This window comes from Dryas octopetala, chromosome 1 (genome assembly GCF_963921425.1).
Source record: "Dryas octopetala chromosome 1, drDryOcto1.1, whole genome shotgun sequence".
Taxonomy (NCBI): Eukaryota; Viridiplantae; Streptophyta; class Magnoliopsida; order Rosales; family Rosaceae; genus Dryas; species Dryas octopetala.
The window spans coordinates 23,971,654-23,992,168 of NC_141366.1; the positions used below are offsets into that span (position 1 = coordinate 23,971,654).

General features: G+C 36.0%; 1 protein-coding gene, 1 long non-coding RNA gene and 1 pseudogene across 4 annotated transcripts; all 3 read right to left on the bottom strand.

The window, feature by feature from the left end:
* Positions 1 to 419: 419 nt before the first annotated feature.
* Positions 420 to 2,873, bottom strand: LOC147299300 (uncharacterized). The gene is made up of 3 exons (XR_015119868.1): positions 2,822 to 2,873; positions 1,182 to 1,230; positions 420 to 522 (listed from the first exon to the last, which is right to left on the bottom strand). It is a non-coding gene; the product is annotated as an uncharacterized LOC147299300 (long non-coding RNA).
* Positions 2,874 to 3,126: 253 nt separating this feature from the next.
* Positions 3,127 to 8,471, bottom strand: LOC147299301 (protein NCA1-like; annotated as a pseudogene).
* An 8,626-nt stretch (positions 8,472 to 17,097) lies between these two features.
* On the bottom strand, positions 17,098 to 19,207 carry LOC147299302 (arginine--tRNA ligase, cytoplasmic-like). Of its 3 annotated transcripts, none has more exons than XR_015120017.1 (5): positions 19,120 to 19,207; positions 18,782 to 18,997; positions 18,257 to 18,337; positions 17,816 to 18,021; positions 17,098 to 17,404 (listed from the first exon to the last, which is right to left on the bottom strand). XR_015120017.1 is itself a non-coding variant. In XM_086229987.1 (4 exons), exons 1-4 carry the CDS (start codon positions 19,126 to 19,128, stop codon positions 17,998 to 18,000), a joined length of 330 nt encoding a protein of 109 aa, XP_086086113.1. In that variant the 5' UTR covers positions 19,129 to 19,207; the 3' UTR covers positions 17,098 to 17,997. The 3 variants fall into 3 exon arrangements, 1 of the variants encoding a protein (XP_086086113.1); XR_015120016.1 differs by having other exon boundaries at positions 17,098 to 17,598; XM_086229987.1 differs by having other exon boundaries at positions 17,098 to 18,021.
* Positions 19,208 to 20,515: the final 1,308 nt, after the last annotated feature.

Below are 20,515 nucleotides of genomic sequence, written 5' to 3' on the forward strand. Positions count from 1 at the left end.
AGATGCACGCGACGCCGGCCAGGTCAGCGGCAAGGCAACGTCGACTGAGTGAGGATGAGAACGAGAGAGGAGTACGTACGGGCTGGGCGTGAGTGAATGTGTACTGTGAGTCAATTAATGTGTCTAAGTGTGAGAGGGAGTGTGTCTGAGTCTTGGGTAAAATTTAAGTTGGGGGGAAAATTATGCGCCTCTTTTTTTTAGATAAAACAAAGTTATCAGTTAACGGTTTATATATCCGTTTTTAATCAAAATGCAAAAATTAAGATATCGCAAAAATTATTTAAAATTATTAGGTGATATCTTAATAAATTACGATATCGTCGGAAAAAACATCTGATATCTAAAATTATTTAATATCAGTTTTTACCAAAACTGATATTAAACAAGTGATGTCTATCAAGGTTTTTGGCGTAGTGTTGGTTGTCTGACTTGTTCTTCTTTCCTGCTCATCTTGCATCATAAAATGACTCCATTTTGAAGTGTCCTTGGCAATTCTAAACTAGCACTTCCTCTCCTCCTCATCTGCAATTCAAAATACATACAAGCGTGTCTATCATTAATCAAGTTTCTTCCAGATCTTCTATAGCTGTATTCAGCATGAAAACCAGATTTTAAACTCAATAAAAGCCATGGCATGGTCTAAGCTAAGTAATCATGCAAAGTCAGCCATATACATACCAAAATAACTGAATTTGCAAGATTAGTCGATAAACTGCCCCTAGCATATATGTACCAAAAATAATGCATGTCTACACAACCTAGTTAGCTTATCACTAGTAGCAAGGCAAATAACAGCCACACATCGAGCTATTGAATACAAAGCTTATTTTGCAACCCTTGTACTTCCTCTCCTCCTCATCTACAATTCAATATACATACAACTTAATTACAATCTAATGGAAGTCAATGTACTTAATCGAAGCTGCAACTTAATTTGCGTACCAAATGAGTAACTCAAGGATAAAAAGATCCTAATAAACTTTAGATGGACCTTAGGGAATGTTTACAAAGATGCAAATTGCTCAACTGATCGAATAGGAGAGTTTTAAAAAAATGAAAAGATTAATGAATTGTTGACTGCCAGCAAATAGATTCATCAAAACATTTCAGATGCAAAGGCAATTAAAACCGTAGAGCGATAAGATAATATTCTATACTATTTATGTTTTGAAGTGTCTGACCTGGAAGAAAGATCACAGATTCTTCTTTGGCCAGCTTGAAGTGTCTGACCTACAAAAACAAATGAGCTTCTTTTTCAGGGAGGCATTATCAAGGAATACTCATTAAGCTCAGGATATTAGTCAAATGGGTCTGAATATTTAGACTTGAAATATATTAGTCAAGTGATATTAATGAATAGAAAGTGATAGTGATAGCCACAACTTCAGGAAAAAAAAAAAAAAAAGGCCATCTATAAGCATTTGGTACTTTTATGTTCAGATTACCTCCAACTTCTTTTTTCTTGTCTTATTATAAAAGCAAGAATATTTGAAAGAGGTTAAGAAATAGTATTATGTTCCAGCAAAGAAGGCTAAAGGAATCATGAGCTCCCACCCATTAATAACCATGCTGCAAAATTTAATTCATTCAAACAGTGAAGATATTTCTACATTGGAACCACGTACAAAGTACTTTGTTTCTTCCCACATTGGAAGACAGATGAAGAAAACAAACAAGTTCCTCAAGGATGACAGAGTTTTGACACTCTACTCATGAAGCAAAAGCCACTTCAACACAAAAGACATACAACCAAAGCACATTTAAGAAATTAATAATAAAAATAAATAATAAGTTTTTACAACTAAAGCATCCAATAAGGAAGTTATATGCTAATGTCTACTCCCAAGACACTACATACCACAAAATTGCAACGAAGAGTCCTACTTTCCCATTTTTAACCAAACATGAGAAAGTTCATCAACATTAGCATTAATGACATGCAATACATGTGCCCATGCAGCTTTTGAGAATAAGAAGCTTACAGAATGACACTTTTTATATAGAGCTAATTAATGAGGAAAGCATATAATTGGCAGGAGAAGAAGAAATAACTCATGAAAAATGTTTGCAAGGGTACTTAAGGACTTAATTTTTTTTTTTTTTTTATTCTTCATGAGACTTAACTGCAAGACGTATTGCAACTCCAACTTACCCCACTTTGACCTCAGCTAAGCTTAAGGGCAAACACGTACTGGCAAAAACATTCAAAGACCAAGGAGGGATGCAGTTATTTAGATTCAAGCCATGTCATAGCACACATCTGAATATGTACAATAACAGTTTGGATTAGATGAGTTTTGTTTATGCCCTTATTATATATGTAATTATAAAATGTCTAGAAAATCATTTTCATCTAACAGGTTAGACAAGTGACTGTGGCATAACATTTATAGTAGCTTCACTTTAAATTATTGTTCTGTTATAGTTTAGCATTAGGAGACTCAATCAAGTGAGTCACCAAACTAGACATCCCTTAAACAAAATTTTGCCCAGTCATCACATTATTTCTTTTTTGTCTTTTTCCTTTTATGGCTTGGCAAGATACAAACATGGACCTAACCACACAACATTTACTCACACAACCAGCAAATAAACATACCAAAAGCGAAGTCCACAAATAGACCCTCTCAGATTATACTTCAATTGAATATAACACAATAACTTATTGTTATCAATAGAATAGTTAAGACCACCCACACTATTAAAATAGACCCTCCAGATTAAGATTTAAGGAGACTAATCTACTAACACTATCATATAACTAAGTACTGCCAATTTGAATGGAAGCTTCACTTTAAGTAATGGAATTTCATGTACCTACCATCTAGTTTCGAAGATATTATTTCTGAACCATTGAAACCGATGAACAGCAATACTTACTCTTCCCTGTAAAAGATTGAGAAATGCATTAATCAAACTTAAACTCAAACTCATATATTTTTGAGCATGCACAGTCCATGTCATTTTTGAGCCCACACTAACTCAAACTCATATATTTGCAACTCAAATTCAAGATACTTTGACCAAACCACATACTTTCATCAAGGTATAAACTTAAAAGTACAAGTTTAGCTAGCATATTAAAGGGTGAATTGTGATATAACTCACATGATGATCATCATTGCTTCACTGGATTGCTCTTGTCATTCACTTATTGACATACCAAAACTAAAGTCCACAAATGATGAGCAATTTAAAGATGATATTGGTAGCGAATCAATATTGCAAAAATGATTTGCACAAATTATTTATATTAATAGTCAATACTTAAAGCTTAATGAGAACAAAGAAAATAGATAAATTCACTATCAGCTGCCATGCTAGAAAAAGCAGAAAAGACATACCACACTTTTCAGTACAATATCTTAATGATCAGATACCGAGCTTAGGACATAAAATGAAAATCAATGACAGCCATCAAGCATCAAGTTGTAGTTACACTGTTTTACATTACAAAGTGTAGTAGTGTTTGTATTGTCTCACTAGAATGAATTTCTTGTCCACTGCTTTTTAATTTTACTGTTTGTAGCAATAAAGTTTCTGTTTCTTTTAAAAAAGATTAAATAAAAGTATCAGAAAATGAAGCATCCTGTGTACAAATAGGTAATGCATCTTAATGAGTCCACCCCGTACAAAAAGTCAAATAAAAACAGAAATAAAATATATTGCTACTTGAATATAGCTTCCAATTGGAATTATATGATAGAATGTAAACAAAAGTCCATCAACTCATTGATATTAATGAGCCCATCAAAATAAGACTTGCATATAATCTACGATACCACACAGTTTTGTTCGTGTATGAGTTGTGCTAGCAAGTGCTAGCCTAAGAACATCAATGTGAGATGGCTTGGCTATATAATTGATTATAGGTATCTCCATTAGTGACTAATCTTCTTTTAAGCATTGCGTCATATTGACTTCTTTTTTTGTCAAGTTGGTGCGCCTCTGTTTTGATTGTATCTTTGGTGTTTTCTGTTTCTGGGTTTCTATTGGTAGTGGGTTCTCTTTCCTTGTAACACTTTGTGTCTTGATTTGTAGACTGAGGGTAGTTTCTTTTGTGGACTGCTGGTCCACTTTTGATTGCAATTTTTTCCCAAATAAAATTGTGTACTCTATTTTATTAAATGAAATAAAATACATATCCTGAGAGCACAGGTTGTGCAATCTGAAAGGTTTTCTTTTTCAAAAAGGAACAGAGATTTTATTAAATGAAAAGTCTGAGTTACAAAACTAAAATCGAGCCGTGAACAAGAGGTGCACCATCTAGACAAAGCTACAAAGAAAAAATCTTCAGAACAGCAAAATACAAACTTCTCCTAACTGCCAACATCAAGAATGCAGAAATCAGCTAACAGCAGCAGCCCAATCCGAATTTAGTACGAAGAAAGGACAGTCTAAATTCAGCTGCTACCACTGCTCACAAACAAGCCCAAAACCTCACCCTATCTCGTAAGGACCACTCCACCTCCCCTAACTTTTAATAAAATACTCCAGTGTTTCTAACCAATTCACCGAAAAAACGGCCATAACTCCTCACTTCCTCAAAACTTTAGCCTTCCTTACTTCCTCAAAACTTTAGCCTTCCTTCCTCCCTCAAAAACACAAAGTTTCTCAACTAATAATGATACACAAGGCCGGAATGCCCAACTAATCAAAGCCTCTCCAAAGAGCTTATGCCAAAATCCAAGAGCTATTGGGCAAGAGAGAAATAATTATCAATATTTTCTGCTCCAATTGTACATTGAACACCTACAGAGGGTGATAGGCAGATATTTCTCCTCTTGCGTTGGATAATATTGTAAGTACTGACCCTCCCATGAGCAACTATCCAAGCAAAGATTTTTACTTTTGAAAACCAACAATAGAAAGTCATCCACATTGAGGAAAACATTTACTCCAAATGCATTCAAGATCAATGGTGCTTTCCTTGACAAGCTATCATTTACCTTTTTTAGGTTGAATGGGATAGAATTAGATTCTTAGCTTCTCTTTAGGCATCTTTATCAAAGCATTTTAGAGATCTTCCTTTTAGTATAATTCACAAGAGATTGTGGACCAGTTTTGAGTAAAGTAATATGTTTTCTGTTTGATGATTATAAGTCTTATTCTGATGGAGTTCTTGTCCATCCTTCTTGTTATTTTCCTTTTTTTGCAGTCCTTGCAGCTACTTGTGATAGCCACAGTCCACCTTATCACTAACATAAAGGATATGAGCATGGTATGAATGTAAATGGGTTTTTTGCAAATAAAATGTCTTCATCTAACAGAGAAACAAAAATTAAAATAAATAAATAAAAACCTAGAAGACTATAAACGAAATTTCAATACCATGCATTATACAGCAGTATTTCAAAACCACATAACAAAATAAGGGGAAAAAGGAGAAAGGAACCACACCTCTGCAATACTGACAGCTTACAGCTTCCCTGCCATATGTAAAAAGGGAAAAAGGGTCAAGATGAAAAGTTTTAAGTAATACAAGTTGTAACATGGCAAGATAATCTCAAAGAATTGGACTTTTAACAAGACTTGCAAGACACAACAGATTGACCATCTATTCACATCACAGAAATTACTCCTCAAACTTCACAAATCTATATTAATGTTCCAAATTCCTCCAATTTTTTATCAACAGGAACCTCAATGTTTTGACAGAGTAACCTATCATTCCGGAGTTCCTTATTTCTTTTCCCCTAAACACCTAGGGCCCGTTTTGTTCGTAGATTGGAAGCTTGGGAATGGGAAAATAATTCCATTCTAATGTCTGGTAAGTGCAAGCATGGGAAAACAATTTCTGGTTCATGGGAAAGTGATGCCCCAAAAGAGGGAAAATGAAACCCTCTTGCTAGCTTGGGTTTGGTTTGTCCTTCCCATGGGAAAGCATTAATGAAATTTTTTCAAGACCATATTACCCCTTTTAATAATTGAAAATATCAATTCTATCCATAACAAACAATTGGCATTCGTTTGTATTTATTATATATAATAAACAGGGGTATAATTGGAAAACTAAACCATTTTTGTTTCCTAATCTTGTACAAACCAAACATGGGAAAGGAAATAAAAATACAATTCCTGGTTACTTTACAAGAATTACCAAACATTATCTTGCATTCCCTTCCTCCTGGAAAATACACAAAGGCTAAGATACAGAACCAATCACTAAAATGATTAACCGTCCAAATGCATACCATGAAAAGTAAATCAGTGTAATTTATAAAATACATACATACATATATATATGAGTATATAAAGAGAATGGAGGGAGAGAGAGGGGACAGACCAGCAGTCGCCAAGCATTCCAAGAACAGCTCCTAGCTGAGAGCACAACTCCGGCGTGTTACCCATCGTTTCTAACTGATCTCTGATGTCTTCTGCACATAGACTGAGTCTTGATTTCGCACTTTCTATGTTCTGGGCTCGGAATGCCTACACAGCATACAATAAATGACAGCACCAAAAAGTTAACCCAGCAAAGCAAGAAAAAGGAATGCAATACCAAGAACTCAAATCAAAGGCCATACATACAATACTGACCCTCATGGCTTGTTGCACCAAAAAAGCACCTCTCTCCAAAGACACGTCTTCATATATAACTGTCTTGTTATTATCATTGTTGCTGTCATTCGCTGAATCTTGTTTATCCTCTGCATTATGAGCCCTCTTGATTCTGGCATGACCTTCGATGAAGCGATCCACCAAACCCTGAAGATTGGAATCCGCCTCGATCTTTTGAATGTCAGCTCCACACAATGGACAGTCCTTGAATTTTGAAATACAAACTCTAAAACAACAAACCCAATTCAACACAAATGAGCAATTTAGAAAAGAAAAGAAACCCAATTCGAAAAAAAGAACAAAAAAAACAAGTAATCAAGAAAAGAAAAGAAACCCAATACAAACACAATGAAACTTAAGAAAAATAAAAGAAACCTAATAAAAGAACAATGAAAATTCAGAGTATGGTATGGTTTGCCTGCAAAAGGAATGAGAACAAGGGACTCATTTGGCGGAGTCGAACAAAAGGGCGTGGCATATCATGCAGCTGAGAGGACCAAGCTTGAATGTCTGAGAATCGTAACCCAAGGGGCATTTTGGGGAAACTGTGGTGGTGTTAAAACCATATCAGATTCCACAGATCCAGTCGCTTTGGTCTGGTCCTATCCGACCCAACCCAGGAACAAGTGTTTTAGAGTTCTTCAAGTCGAAGTGGATAACATAGATTCTCTACCCCATTTTGAGTTTAAGGTGAAAGGGCGAGGGCGAGGTCAGAGAGCGAGGGCGAGGGCGAGGGCGAGGTCGATCGATGGAGGGAAAGGGCGAGGGAGTTTGAGCGGGAGGCTGTGAGAGAGATAGAGAGAGTGAGGAGAATAGAAGAGGAAGTTTGATAGTGAGAGAGAGAGAGGGCAGATCGAGAGGGCAGATCGAGAGGGTTTGAGAGGGAGAGGGAGAGGGAGAAAGAGAGAGAGCGGATCGAGGGAAAGAGAAAGAAGGTTTGTATGTGTGATAAAGGAGGATTAATGAAGATACTGTAGCACCGGTTTTTTTCATTTCCTTTCACATACAAAACGGTCGCAGCTAGTAAGTGTTGTTTAGGCAATTTCATAAACTCTACTCTGCCAAAAACTATTGGATTTCATGCATTCATACAACGGCTTTTTAAAAATTGTTGTGTGTTAAAATTACACAACAGTTTTTAACAAACTGTTGTGTAGGTAGTGTCGTCTATTAACATTATTGTAGTAGTGAATGCTAATCTCACGGAGCTCAACGTTCTGATGTGCTTCTGAGTGTGCATATAGTGGGAAACACGTAAGGCATAACGATCTACATAAATGGATCACAGGTACACCATAACATGTGGCGATAATATATCCCATCTCGGGCATGGTCATCCAATGATCTCTGGGTGCAGGGGTGTCATCAAAATAATCAAGTACCCTCTGAAACTCTATAACTCGCTCGCGCACATGGAAAACCGACTCAAACAAAGTCGGTGTATGTAGCAGTGTCCTGGATAAGTCTGTGCGTACCTTTCGCCAAGCATCCACTCCAAATCTCATAGCTGCAGCTACAACTCTATATCCACAATTACCATCTGGTAAGACGTCGGTTACACTAGAAATGTACGGTCTCATGATGGGTTGAAACTGGTCTATATACCGATGTGGCTGAGCAAATGGAATGGGCGAACTCGTCTTCACTTTGTTGGCCCGTTTTTTTAGTTTCTTTTTTGGCGAGCTACAGCCAACATTGCCAATGGACGGTGAGGGTGAATGACTGTCACAACCGGAAAGTACGTACTCAAATGCGGATGGCAAATGCCTAGTAGAGGTTTCAGCTTTATTTGGGCGGCCCCTAGTCTTGGTCTTCACTTGTGGTTCTCTCAGAGTAGTGGAACTTGGATTCATAAGCTCTTCTAACTTCAAACTTATGTGCTTCTGGGTGTCTGCATCTTGCTCTTCCATCCATTTTATTAGTCTATCTACTGTGGCATTAACTGGAGGATCTGAGAGTTTTGTGACCTCCGGTTCCCTATTGTAATCCAACTTTCTCCAATAAGGATGAAGGGAGTCAAGTGGAATAGGCCGGTTACGTCATCTATACGACAAAATCTCATGTGCACATGGCAACTCGTGTGTCCGACGAATGGTGCAATCACATGGTAAGGCACCTCCAATCCATTCAGCCCTGTACAATATGAAAGAAGTGAATAAATTATTGGTACAAACTAAATAAGTGTTTAATGCGTAGAATGAAGGTTAGTTAGTGAAGGTACCTTCTTATCTCACAACCAATTATATTCAATGCTGTATCTGATACATAGCCTAACAATTCCTTCATCTCCTTATGTTTCCTGACACTATGCTAGATAAAACAACGGCTTTTCTCAAATGATGCCATAATGTGTGTATGCTACAACTCTATCAATATATGAATATGCTGCCATGATAACTCAAAACTAAGCTGACTAGTGCCAAGTTCCTTCTTTAACCTTGAATGTGCACTTTCAGCCCTGTTCATAACAAGAAGTTAGTATGTGTGTCTAAGCATATAACAAGTCAATGATAACAAAAATAGACTACCTGTTCGAAGTGGTGTTACCAAGGTGCATACAAGCATCTGTCCATGCAGCCACAAACCTCTCCTTATAAGGTATCAACCAACTATCCTTAATGTACTCAATAGCTCCGGCGTATGAACAAAAGTTGGTTTCCATGTCACGCAAACGACTCACATACTCATCCTCGCTCTCCGATCCAACCAAACAATTCCAGGCACCATTAAACTTCTCCCAATGGTCAACCGTACCAAACAACTTCCTGCAATTTTTCAACACATTTTTGCTAATGTGCCATCTACACAATAAATGTCTGGCACTAGGAAACACTTTAGGGATTGCAGACATGAGTGCTAGTTCCCGATCTGTGACAATCACGTTAGGAAGACAGTCATCATTCAATAAAGACCGTACTCTACCCAAAGCCCATGTATAATTATCCTCCTTCTCAGAACATATATAAGCGAATGCAACAGAGAATGTCATGCTAGTGGAAGTCACACCCACAATCTCAAAAAGTGGCCAACGGTACCTATTAGTCTTATAAGTGCAATCCATTATCAGTACATGCGGAAATGTACGTAATATATCAACACTCTCAGGATGAGTCCAAAACAGGTCAGTCACAACATCACCAGAACTTCTATGCCACTCAACATAATTATGTTCTCTCAGCTTAGTTAGCAATACTTGCATCTCTGATCTACCGGCCCTCTCGATGACCCTATTTTTTGCCTAGCATTGTATACTGTCTTGATTATTGATGTATTCTGTGGATTCTTACTTTTTATGGTCTTCAATATATCTTTCGGTTTTACCAAAGTCTTGGACAAAGCCACTAACAATGAATTCTCTTCTTCAGTTAATCTGCCTGCGAATGAATGTCCTTAAATATACTCTGAAAGTACATGGTTATGCACTCCACATGCAACCTCCAACTCCCATTGATCACCACATCCAGTGTTCACCGCCTTCAACGAGAATGGACATCCACATTTCTTCGAACGGGTGTCCTTAGAGTCATCAGAAACCGGTTGCTTACGGCTAGCAGCATCGGATGTTTGGTCGCCTGAATCTGACTTTGATGACTTTCTTGATCTATTTGGCTCATATTGACCATTTCTCTCACAAGCAAATTTGATCCAAGCTCTCTTACCACGAACCCCGCCTGCATCAGACCTTCTAATGACAATTACCATGTTGTTCCTTTTTCCTTGTGCACGAATCCAACTAACCATTGAATCCTTACTTTGAAACACCTACACATGACAATTATATATATTATTTACAATTCATATTTAGGTATGCATAAATCATAATTCCCGGCCATACAAACAATGTTTACCTCCGCTGTTGTGAATTCATTGGTGTAGTCAAAATTGCACCTTCCTTCAACTATACTGAGTTCGGTGGAAGCACCCACTTGCTGCTCCTATTCAGCAAAAAAAAAAAATTATTTTTGTCCCAATATTCGACGGGAAGCCACCGAAAATATCACATATATTCGGTGGCTAAGTACCGAATATGCAAACAAAGTTCGACAATTGACTACCGAATGAAACAATTATACGTTGGTCATTCGGAAAAAAAAAAAAAAGTAGTTGTGTCCCAGTATTCGACGGGAACCCACCGAATAAATCATATATATTCGGTGGATAAGTACCGAATATACCAATATAGTTCGACAATTGCCTACCGAATGAAACTATTTAAAAAACTATACGTTTTTCATTCGGTGGCTATCTGCCGAACGGTGGTATAAACTTCGGTGACAAACCACCGAATATATTGTCATTTTTCGACCGGCATCGACCGAACAAATGTGTAAAAAATTGACATTACATTTATAAACGGTGGATACCTACCGAAATATGTACATTTATTCGGTGACCATCCACCGAAATATAATGTATATTTCGGTACTGGTTTACCGAATAAAAACACGAACTCACAGTTTTTCAGCCGCGAAAAATTTCATAAAAACTCAAAAAAAACTCAAACTTACTTCATTTGATGACTCCAAATTGTTGTTCTGATTGTCCATTTGTCAAAAGTAGGTGATTTGGATACAATGAATTTGTTTACAAAAACAATCTATGTCTAGGGTTTGGTTGAAGATGGTGGTGGTGGTAGAAGAGAGTGGAGTGTTGTTTGATGATGGTGGTATACGTGGGTGGAGCCAGCGGGTGGGATTGTTTAAAACAACAATCTATATCTAGGGTAGAAGGTTGATGATGGTGGTGGTGAAAGGTGGAAGATGAAGGTTGAAGATGGTGGTGGTGGAAGGTTGAAGATGGTGGTGAAGATGATGGTGCTCCTCAGCTGGTGGTTGAAGATGGTAGGGGGTGTTGGGAGAAAAATTTTATCCCAAATATTAGATGTCCTTTATGGTCAATTTGCTATAGGGTATATATGTCTTTTACTAAATTAAATCTAGGGTGGTCAACTAAGCACAATAGGGTGGTCGGAATAGCCGCCCCCTTAAAGAAATATTAAAATTAGAAAAAACAATGAAGGAGTGCAGATGGAGTTTTTTGTAGTGCGAAATTTGCCTCCCAAAAAAAAAAAGAAAGTTAATTTGACTCAATTAAACAGCTAGCAATTTGTTTGTTCATTACTCGATCATGGTACTATCTTGACAATTTATAGGCCAAACCAAATTCCAAGTGTCCCTGCCCCTAATTGGACGGTGTGCACTGGTTTGACTCTCCTCCTTGAAAGGTCAATTCCTTGCTCTTAGTTGATGCTCTTAGTATATCTTGTGCTAGAGTTGTAGTTACTTTGCTTTTATGGGCTTCGGCACCCAAATGTACCTAAAAAAAATATGTACGCAACTATATTTAATAGGGAGTGAAAAAGGTTAAATTGAACTTGAACCCAACCCAGATGTACTCGATCATAGGCAACCCAGATCCATTCGATATTTCATGAGTTAAGATTGGGTTCAAAAATTCTTCACCTGGCCAAATTGGAGCCTAAACTCGAAAGACCCACTCAATTTGTCCAAATTGCACACCTAGTTATATGTATGCAATAGAAGATTTTATCATATTTAGCGCAAAAGAGGTAGATAGGATGACATTTATGATATGTCACTAAGAAAATAATATTACCAAAAGTTGCACACGTGCCACCGGTAATCTAAACTATATATTAATTTGAGACTCATCAAGAGATCCACAACTGTGCCTATATGATTTGTACCACTCTTCTATGTCATGACATGTACAACTCTTACTTACATGCAAAATATGACAAATATTTTCATATTACTCCAAAATTTAGGAGGCACCCACAATATTAACAATTATATATATATATATATTCTAGGTGGACACTGTGAATATTTGTGCGCAATAGATAAGGAATGGTAGGTGAGAAAACTAAGGTGTTTTGCCCCTATAAAATGTCATATTTTCTACCACCTTGATCAGACTCGCTGAGCTAGTAATGTAGATACTCATGTCAAGGAGTTGAATATCCAACCAATGTAGAAGGGTGAGTACTCTTCTCCTTTGTACCAAGTCCACCACCAAACCTATGTAGGGCTTATACATTTAGTAGAAAGCATCTACTCACACACTCATGAACAAAGTTAGATCTTCTTCTCATCATTCCCTTCAGATCAAGCCTTAGGTCTCCTTTGCACACAAAAAATAAAAATAAAAATCTTTCATCACACCTCGAAAGAAAATATATATGAGTGGAGACACTCATTGTATCCACAAGGTGGATACATGTGGGTCTGAAATAGCCTTGGCCCCCAAAACTCGAACCCGAGCCCAAATTTTGAAGTGTGGGTTGTGAGTTGGTTGGCTTTGCAACACGCCAAACATACTTAAATTGATTTATTATTAGCTATATTTATAAAATACAATATTATACCATATTTAGTGCAAAATAAGTTAGTAGGACTACATATGTGAAAGAAATTATTTCGAAAACTAATTTAATTAATTGTGCAGCAGAAAAAAAAAATATTAATTTTCGATTATGGATCTTGACCATGAATATTCATAATAACATTATATGTAAACTAAGAAAACAAAATGAACTGAGATATGCATACTAACATTTGTCGTGTAATCTTAGGCCTACCCACGTGTTGAACTGCAACAAATCTGTGTTCACCACCTTGATTAAAGTTATGAATGCAATCCAGATCTTGGTTCACAAAAGTCTTTCAATGTGTAAGACCTCTATGAGTATCCACACAGAGAAACAAGTGAAGAAGATGAGTGTGAATGTTCTTAAGAACTTCACAATGTGTGCATCTTTGGGTTTATCCCAAAAAAGGTATTCAAGGGTAATCTTATAACCTATTAGCAATTTCTCATGTAAATGAGACATTTTTCATGATGCATCCAACCTAGATCCATGGGTTTTCATAAACCCCAATGTGTGCATCTTTGGGTTTATCCCAAAAAAGGTATTCAAGGGTAATCTTATATATATATAACCTATTAGAAATTTCTCATATAAATGAGACATTTTTCTTGATGCATCCAACCTACATCCATGGGTTTTCATAAGAAAGTTATGTATTTTATCTTTCCATCACTCTTCCGCATTATCTATTGATCGAGCAAAGCTTTCCTTTTAGTTGGCCCACAGATTGAGCACAATCTAATTAGTTTGGGCAACTGTGTTGTATGTACTTGATATTTCATGGGTTAGACTTGGGTTCAATAATTCTTCATGTCAGCCAAACTTGAACCCGAGGTGAAGTGTGGGTTGTGGGTTGGTTGCCTTTCCAACCCATTTAACCTACCCGAATTGCACATCAAACTATATGTATTCAATATAAAGTTTTACCATATTTAGCGCAAAATGGGTAGGTAGGATGACATTTATGGTATATCATTAAGAAAAGAATATTACTGCAAGCACACGCAATGCATGGGTAATATAAAGTTTATATCACTCGCGCATGACATTATTGGTACAACTCTTAATTTTATGGAAACTATGAAAAAAAGTTCCGACTAATCCAAAATTTAAGATGCACCCACAGTATTGATAATGACATATTCTTGTAGACTATGAATATTAATTCACAACATATAAGGAATGGTAGGTAAGAAAACTAGGGTATTTTTCCCCTATCAAAAATCATTTTCTCTTATTTTGAGACTCGTCGTTAATGTAGATTTTCATGTCAAAGATTCACATATCCAACCCATGTAGAGGGGGAGTACTCTTCTCCTTAGTACCAAGTCATCCACCAAACCTATAAAGGGGCTTATACTTTTAGTTTGAGATGTCAAACAAGTTAGGTTGGGACGAGCACGAATATATTAATATAGGAACGACACGAGCACAAAACAGACAAGTAACATACAAGTAAATGGGTTGGGCTGAAGTGTTTAGCTGGCACAGTATAGTATGAGCATGACACGAGACAAGCACGAAATGAGGACAAGCACAAAAGCACGAAATGATCCCAAACTAGACACGACTCATTTAACATGATTTTGTCCATTTTTTAAAAACTTTACAACAAGAAAATTCAATTTTCCGATAAGAAAAATGTTAATATTGAATTATAAAAAAGAAAAAATATCTTAGAATTAGTTTTTTCACCCTAAAAATAAAAAGAAAAAGGGTTCATTGGCCAGCTCATTTAAGACACGACATGAGCATGAAAGTCTTGTGGGCGGTGGGCGGTGGGCTGTGGGTTGTGCTAGACCTAGTTCTTAGTTATCTGGGCCGACACGAAACCATGGATGAGCCCAACCTGTTTAACACCTCTACTTTTAGTAGTAGAGAGTATCTATCCCCACACTTTATGCTCAAAGTTTGATTCTCGTCCTCCCATTTCGATCAAGCCTTAGATTTCCTTTGTACACAAAAATATAATAACAATAATCCTCTACAAAACCTTGGAAGAAAATATATGTGGGTTGAGACTCATTGTGGGATCAACAACTATGCTTGATATATATCACTCATGCACATGTTAATACCAAGACAACTTGGGGTAAACCTACATGTAGGCCTGTGATGGCCTTGGCCCCGAACCCACATGTAGCTTTATGCATATTTTAAGAAAATTAAACAAAACATTTATACTATTTTTGAAAATTTTGGGGAAAAAATTGCATATATAATGGCTCCCTAATTAAGATATTTGATCTTTTGTCACCACTAGAAAAACATTTATAGCTCTGCCTCTAAACACAAATCTTGATTATATGAAAAATATAACAACGATCTTTAAACAACCCCAAATTCAAAATGCTTCGACTATATTGACAGTGGCATATTTTAGGTACACTTCCTAAACTCAACCCAAGCACAAACTTGAATTCAACTTGATCAAAATCAATATATATCTTATTTAATATATATTATATTAGAATATCTCATATATAATATGTTACATATCTTATATCTCTCATCCACTACAATAATAATGTTGCCAATTACATTCAGCTATTATTTGTCTCATTCACTACATTAGAACTAATTATATATGGTGATTATTTTATCTGATATTTTCAAGATAAATTGTGGTAATATTAGTGAAAAAAAGGTAAAACAAGATTTTGTTGAAAATTTGGTTAGACTTATAGATAAGGATCGAGTTGCAGAAGGATTGAGCACAACGTAGTCATTTTAGGCAACCTAAGTCCCACTCGCAATTTTCACGAGTTATGACTGGATTCAATATTTCTTCACCCTACCAAACTCAAATCTGAGCCCGAATTCAAGTATACAATATGAATTCTAGCAATGCAATGTACGTAGTTGGGTGGGAAGTGCAAGTTGTGGTTTGGTTGGCCTTCCAACCCCCCAACCTGCTTGAATTGAACCCTTAGCTACATGTATGCAATACGATTTTACCATATGTTGTGCAAGACACAAACTTTTGGCTAAGGTGCCAATAGAAAGACAAAAATTGAGTTTATTACTTCTTATAGTGACAGACAATTAATAAATACTCATAAATACAATCAATAATCATATTAAGTTAAATGACAAATTTATTACAGATTAAATTTATATATCTAGAGGGAATAATCATGGTTGAGACTAATGAAGCTCTTGCAATGATTGGTTCCAATATGAGGAATCTATTATTGGATAGCCTGACAAGCAGAATACCTAGTATAGTTTGTGTATATTTATCATCATAGAGGATAAAGCATATGGATGAAAATTCTTGCTTCCTTGGTTTAAGTCAGTACTTTTAGTTTTTATTTCAAAACTTATGGTTCTCTTAGGTCTCTTACCTGGATAGATTGTATAAGGAAACTCTCCGCATAGTTTGACTTGTAATGAATGGTAGGCTTTCAGATGATTAATTATATGACATGATGTTGGTAGCAAATAGTAACAGAGGAAAATAAAGCTAAAGATGGAATAAAAATACTAATTTGGTTTTTCATTTATGATAAATGCCCTAAGGCTTACAACAGTTCATTTATAGGGCATCTAGGATAGTGAAGAGATCACCACCTTACACGTGTTCCATAATCCAAAGGTGCAGTAATTGTGCTATAGCTGTAGTTACTTTGTCTTTATGGGCTTCGGCCCCTAGTGTACTTAAAAAAAATGTAAGTATAACTACATTTAGTAGGGAGTGAAAAAGGTTGAATTGAACTTGAACAACCCAAACTCGAGCATAGACAACCCAAGATCGCTTCAATATTTCATGAGTTGGGGTTGGGTTAAAAAATTGTTCACCTGGCTAAACTAGAACCTGAACCCGAACGCGAACCCGGATCCACCCACCCAATCTTTTCAAATTGCAGGCCTAGTTATATGTATGCAATAGAATATTTTATCATATTTAGCGCAAAAGAGGTAAGTAAGATGACATTTATGGTATATCACTAAAAAAATGATATTACCAAAAGTTGCACACACACCACGTGTAATCTAAACTATATATTGATTTCAAACTCATCGAGAAATCCACAAATGTGCATGATTTGTATCACTCTTCTGTGTCATTAAGTACATGTACAACTCTTACTTACATGCAAATTATGACAAATATTTCCTACTACTCTAAAATTTAAGAGGCACCCACAATATTAACATGCAATTATATATCTTACGTAGATACTGTGAAAATTTTCAATAGATAAGGAATGATAGGTGGGAAAACTAGGTTGGGTGTTTTGCCCCTATAAAATGTCATATATATTTTCTATTACATTGAGACTCGCTGAATATCCAACCCATGTAGAAGGGGGAGTAATCTTCTCCTTTGTACCAAGTCGTCCACCAAACCTATTTGGGGCCTTATACATTCAGTAAAGAGCATCTGCTCACACTCATTAACAGAGTTAGATCTCCTTCCCATCATCCTCTTCCGATCAAGCCTTAGATCTTCTTCGTACACCAAAAAAAAAACAACCTTCTATCAAACCTTGAAAGAAAATATATATATGATGAGTACATGGGGCACTCATTGTATCCATGGCCTTGGCCCCCAAATTTGAACCCGAGCCCAAATTGTGAAGTGCGGGTTGTGAGTTGGTAGGCTTTGCAACATGCCAAACATGCTTGAATTGCACTATTAGCTATATGGATAAAATACAAGATTATACCATATTTAGTGCAAAAGTGAGGTAGGACATATGTGAAAAAAAATTATTTCAAAAAATAATCTAATTAATTGTACGTGCAGCGAAAAAAAAATCATATTAATTCGGTTATGGATCTTGACCATGAATATTATTCACAATAACATTATATGTAAACTAAGAAAGCAAAATAAACTGGGATTTGTATACTAACCTTTGTCGCGTGATCTTAGGCCTACCCACGTGTTGCACCGTAACAAATTCATGTCACCACCTTGATTAAAGTCATGAATACAATCCAAATCTTGGTTCACAAAATCCTCTCAATGCATGAGTGAGAACTCTATGAGTATCCACACGGAGAAACAAGTGAAGAAGATGCGCACATTCATCCATTCAACATTTATTGCTAGTTAACCACTAAAGAATAGCAGAAAAATGTGTTACTGCACATCTAACAAAAGGCTCTTTCAGAATATCACTCAATTTAATTATATGAAGGCCCCCCAACCCAATCAAAAAAATAAAAAAGAAGTCACATTCATTCATGGTCATAAAGAGGAAAATATTATAGACGATGAATGAGTCACTAATTAGTCTTAATGCAAAAATGAGGGATGTGTTTACATACAAAAGAATAGAGAATCTCACTCACCTGCAGATCACCAATGTCATTTTCACTAACATCTTCTGCGTTTGGGAACTTTTCGAAAAGGTATTCAATCAACATACCAAACTGCAATACACAGAACTTCCTTGAGTGACATGTTACTGATGGAAACAAAAGGAGTGTTTCTCTATAAAGTCTATTGTACATCTAACAATGAAGCTGTATTCTCAACCTCAGAAGGTTGCAAAGGTTACACCAATGAAGGGTCTAAAAGAGAACTGCATACAAATGTTGCCTTCACCAAATCACAAATACCAATGGTATGTATGGTTGGATGCATGTTTGTATGTGTATAAACATATACATATATGTATATATAAAAAGCAGGTATATATCACACATTAGATGGTGGGGGAACAAAATATTGACATTAACTCAAAAAGGAAAACAAGCTATGAAGCTCGAATTTAAAGCAAGAAACTATAGTTAGTTTAAGATGAGTGCAAACTCCAGGACTTGATAACATGATCTTTATCATACCATAAATATGCTATCTAAAACTACATTTACCTGTGTACCCCAATCACCAACATGATTCCGTCGAAGAACTTCAACATTTGAAAACTCAAGCATACGGGACAGTGTGTCCCCAAGAATAGTAGACCTTAAGTGGCCAACATGCATTTCTTTTGCTATGTTAGGCGAGGAAAAGTTGACCACAGCCCTTTTGATCTGAAGCTGCGGTGCCCAGCTTTCAATACCATCAACAAGCATCTTTTGTACGCTCTGTAGCAACAATATTTACAGTTACATGCAGTTACAATAAAGCAAAAACTTTTTTTGTGGTAAATAATAAAGCAATATGAATTTTAAAGCGAATGAATAATTAAATGAAGTTTAAGCAATACCTTAGCCATCCAATTCTTTGATAATACAACATTCACAAATCCAGGTCCTGCTACAGAGCATGATTCTATGATTTTAGATTTAGGAAGATTTCTCTTGATGGCTTACAAAAATGAAGCACCTGTCATTATTAAATGCTATCAACTCAAGGCCTACCTGGAAAGGATAAGGATCGGAAAACATTAAACGAGTCCACAGCAAAGCTCAATGTCAATACCTGTCCAACAGGCTCAGGGCCCCTGAAATCAGTTCCCATTCCTTTTATTTTAGACCACAGGCCCATGGCATTGGTACTGCACCAAATGAAGGCATATATCTTAATTTATTTCTTCAAAAAGTTTTATGTGCAAGACATGAATTCAAGATGGAAAAAAAAAATGTATAAAAAATCCAATTTCTCCAATTTAGAATAAAAGCTTATAAGGCTAAACTTGTTAATTCATTATGTGGAGAAGATACAATATATATATATATATATAATATATACACAACCCTAGAAGAGTAATCCTAATACAAGGAGAATTACTTAGAGTACAAGTAACCAAACTCCCAATGCCCTAATGATCCATCTCCCTATAAGGTAAATATTGATTACTATTATTTTTGCTATGATATATTCTAAGTTGGAGGTGGACATTGAATTTTGATTAGTGGTTGTTTTACATATGCAGGAGAGGTTTATCCAAGTTTTATCAAGGGAAGTCCCAATCTTTCACATCTCTAGCAAGTGTGAAGAGCTTGGAAGACCTTGCAAAGAAGGTGGCACCTTATACAAGGAAAATAATACCATGCAAGAGCTATGGAGGGTTTAGATGGTCACAATAAATCATACAGTCCTAAAGCCATTATCTCAAAGAAAGCTACAAGAGGGTCTTTCTTATATTCCCATAAGTAAGAGAGTATGAGCAAATTTATTGGGTAGCTCTAGCTAGGCTGCACCCATCCCAGTACAAAAACAATTTCTGATGCGCATACCTTTAGGTCTTGGATATGCTTTTCATATTGCAAAGTTAGGTTTTGATCTGGGTTTTTTGTATGCCATGACATAATTAATGTTTTAAATTAACATTTTGAGGCTTTACAATTTCAATTGTTTATTATTTTTTTATTTTTGACTTGAATGAAGAACGCTTTTAAGATTTTTCTTAAAAGAAAAAAATAATAATATAAGAAAAGTTGATAGATAATAAGATGAAAGATACGAGATTAACATATGAAATATTGATCATACATTCGGACCTTCATGATCAAACGCTTGAATGTTATCTCACATCTCGCATTAATCTCATACCACTATTTTGCAATAGAGAAATCTTGTTATGGTGATTATAACTTCTAAAATCTCTATGGTCTAAAAGCTTCTTATCGATTTATTAGCAAAGTACTGAAGCGACAGCA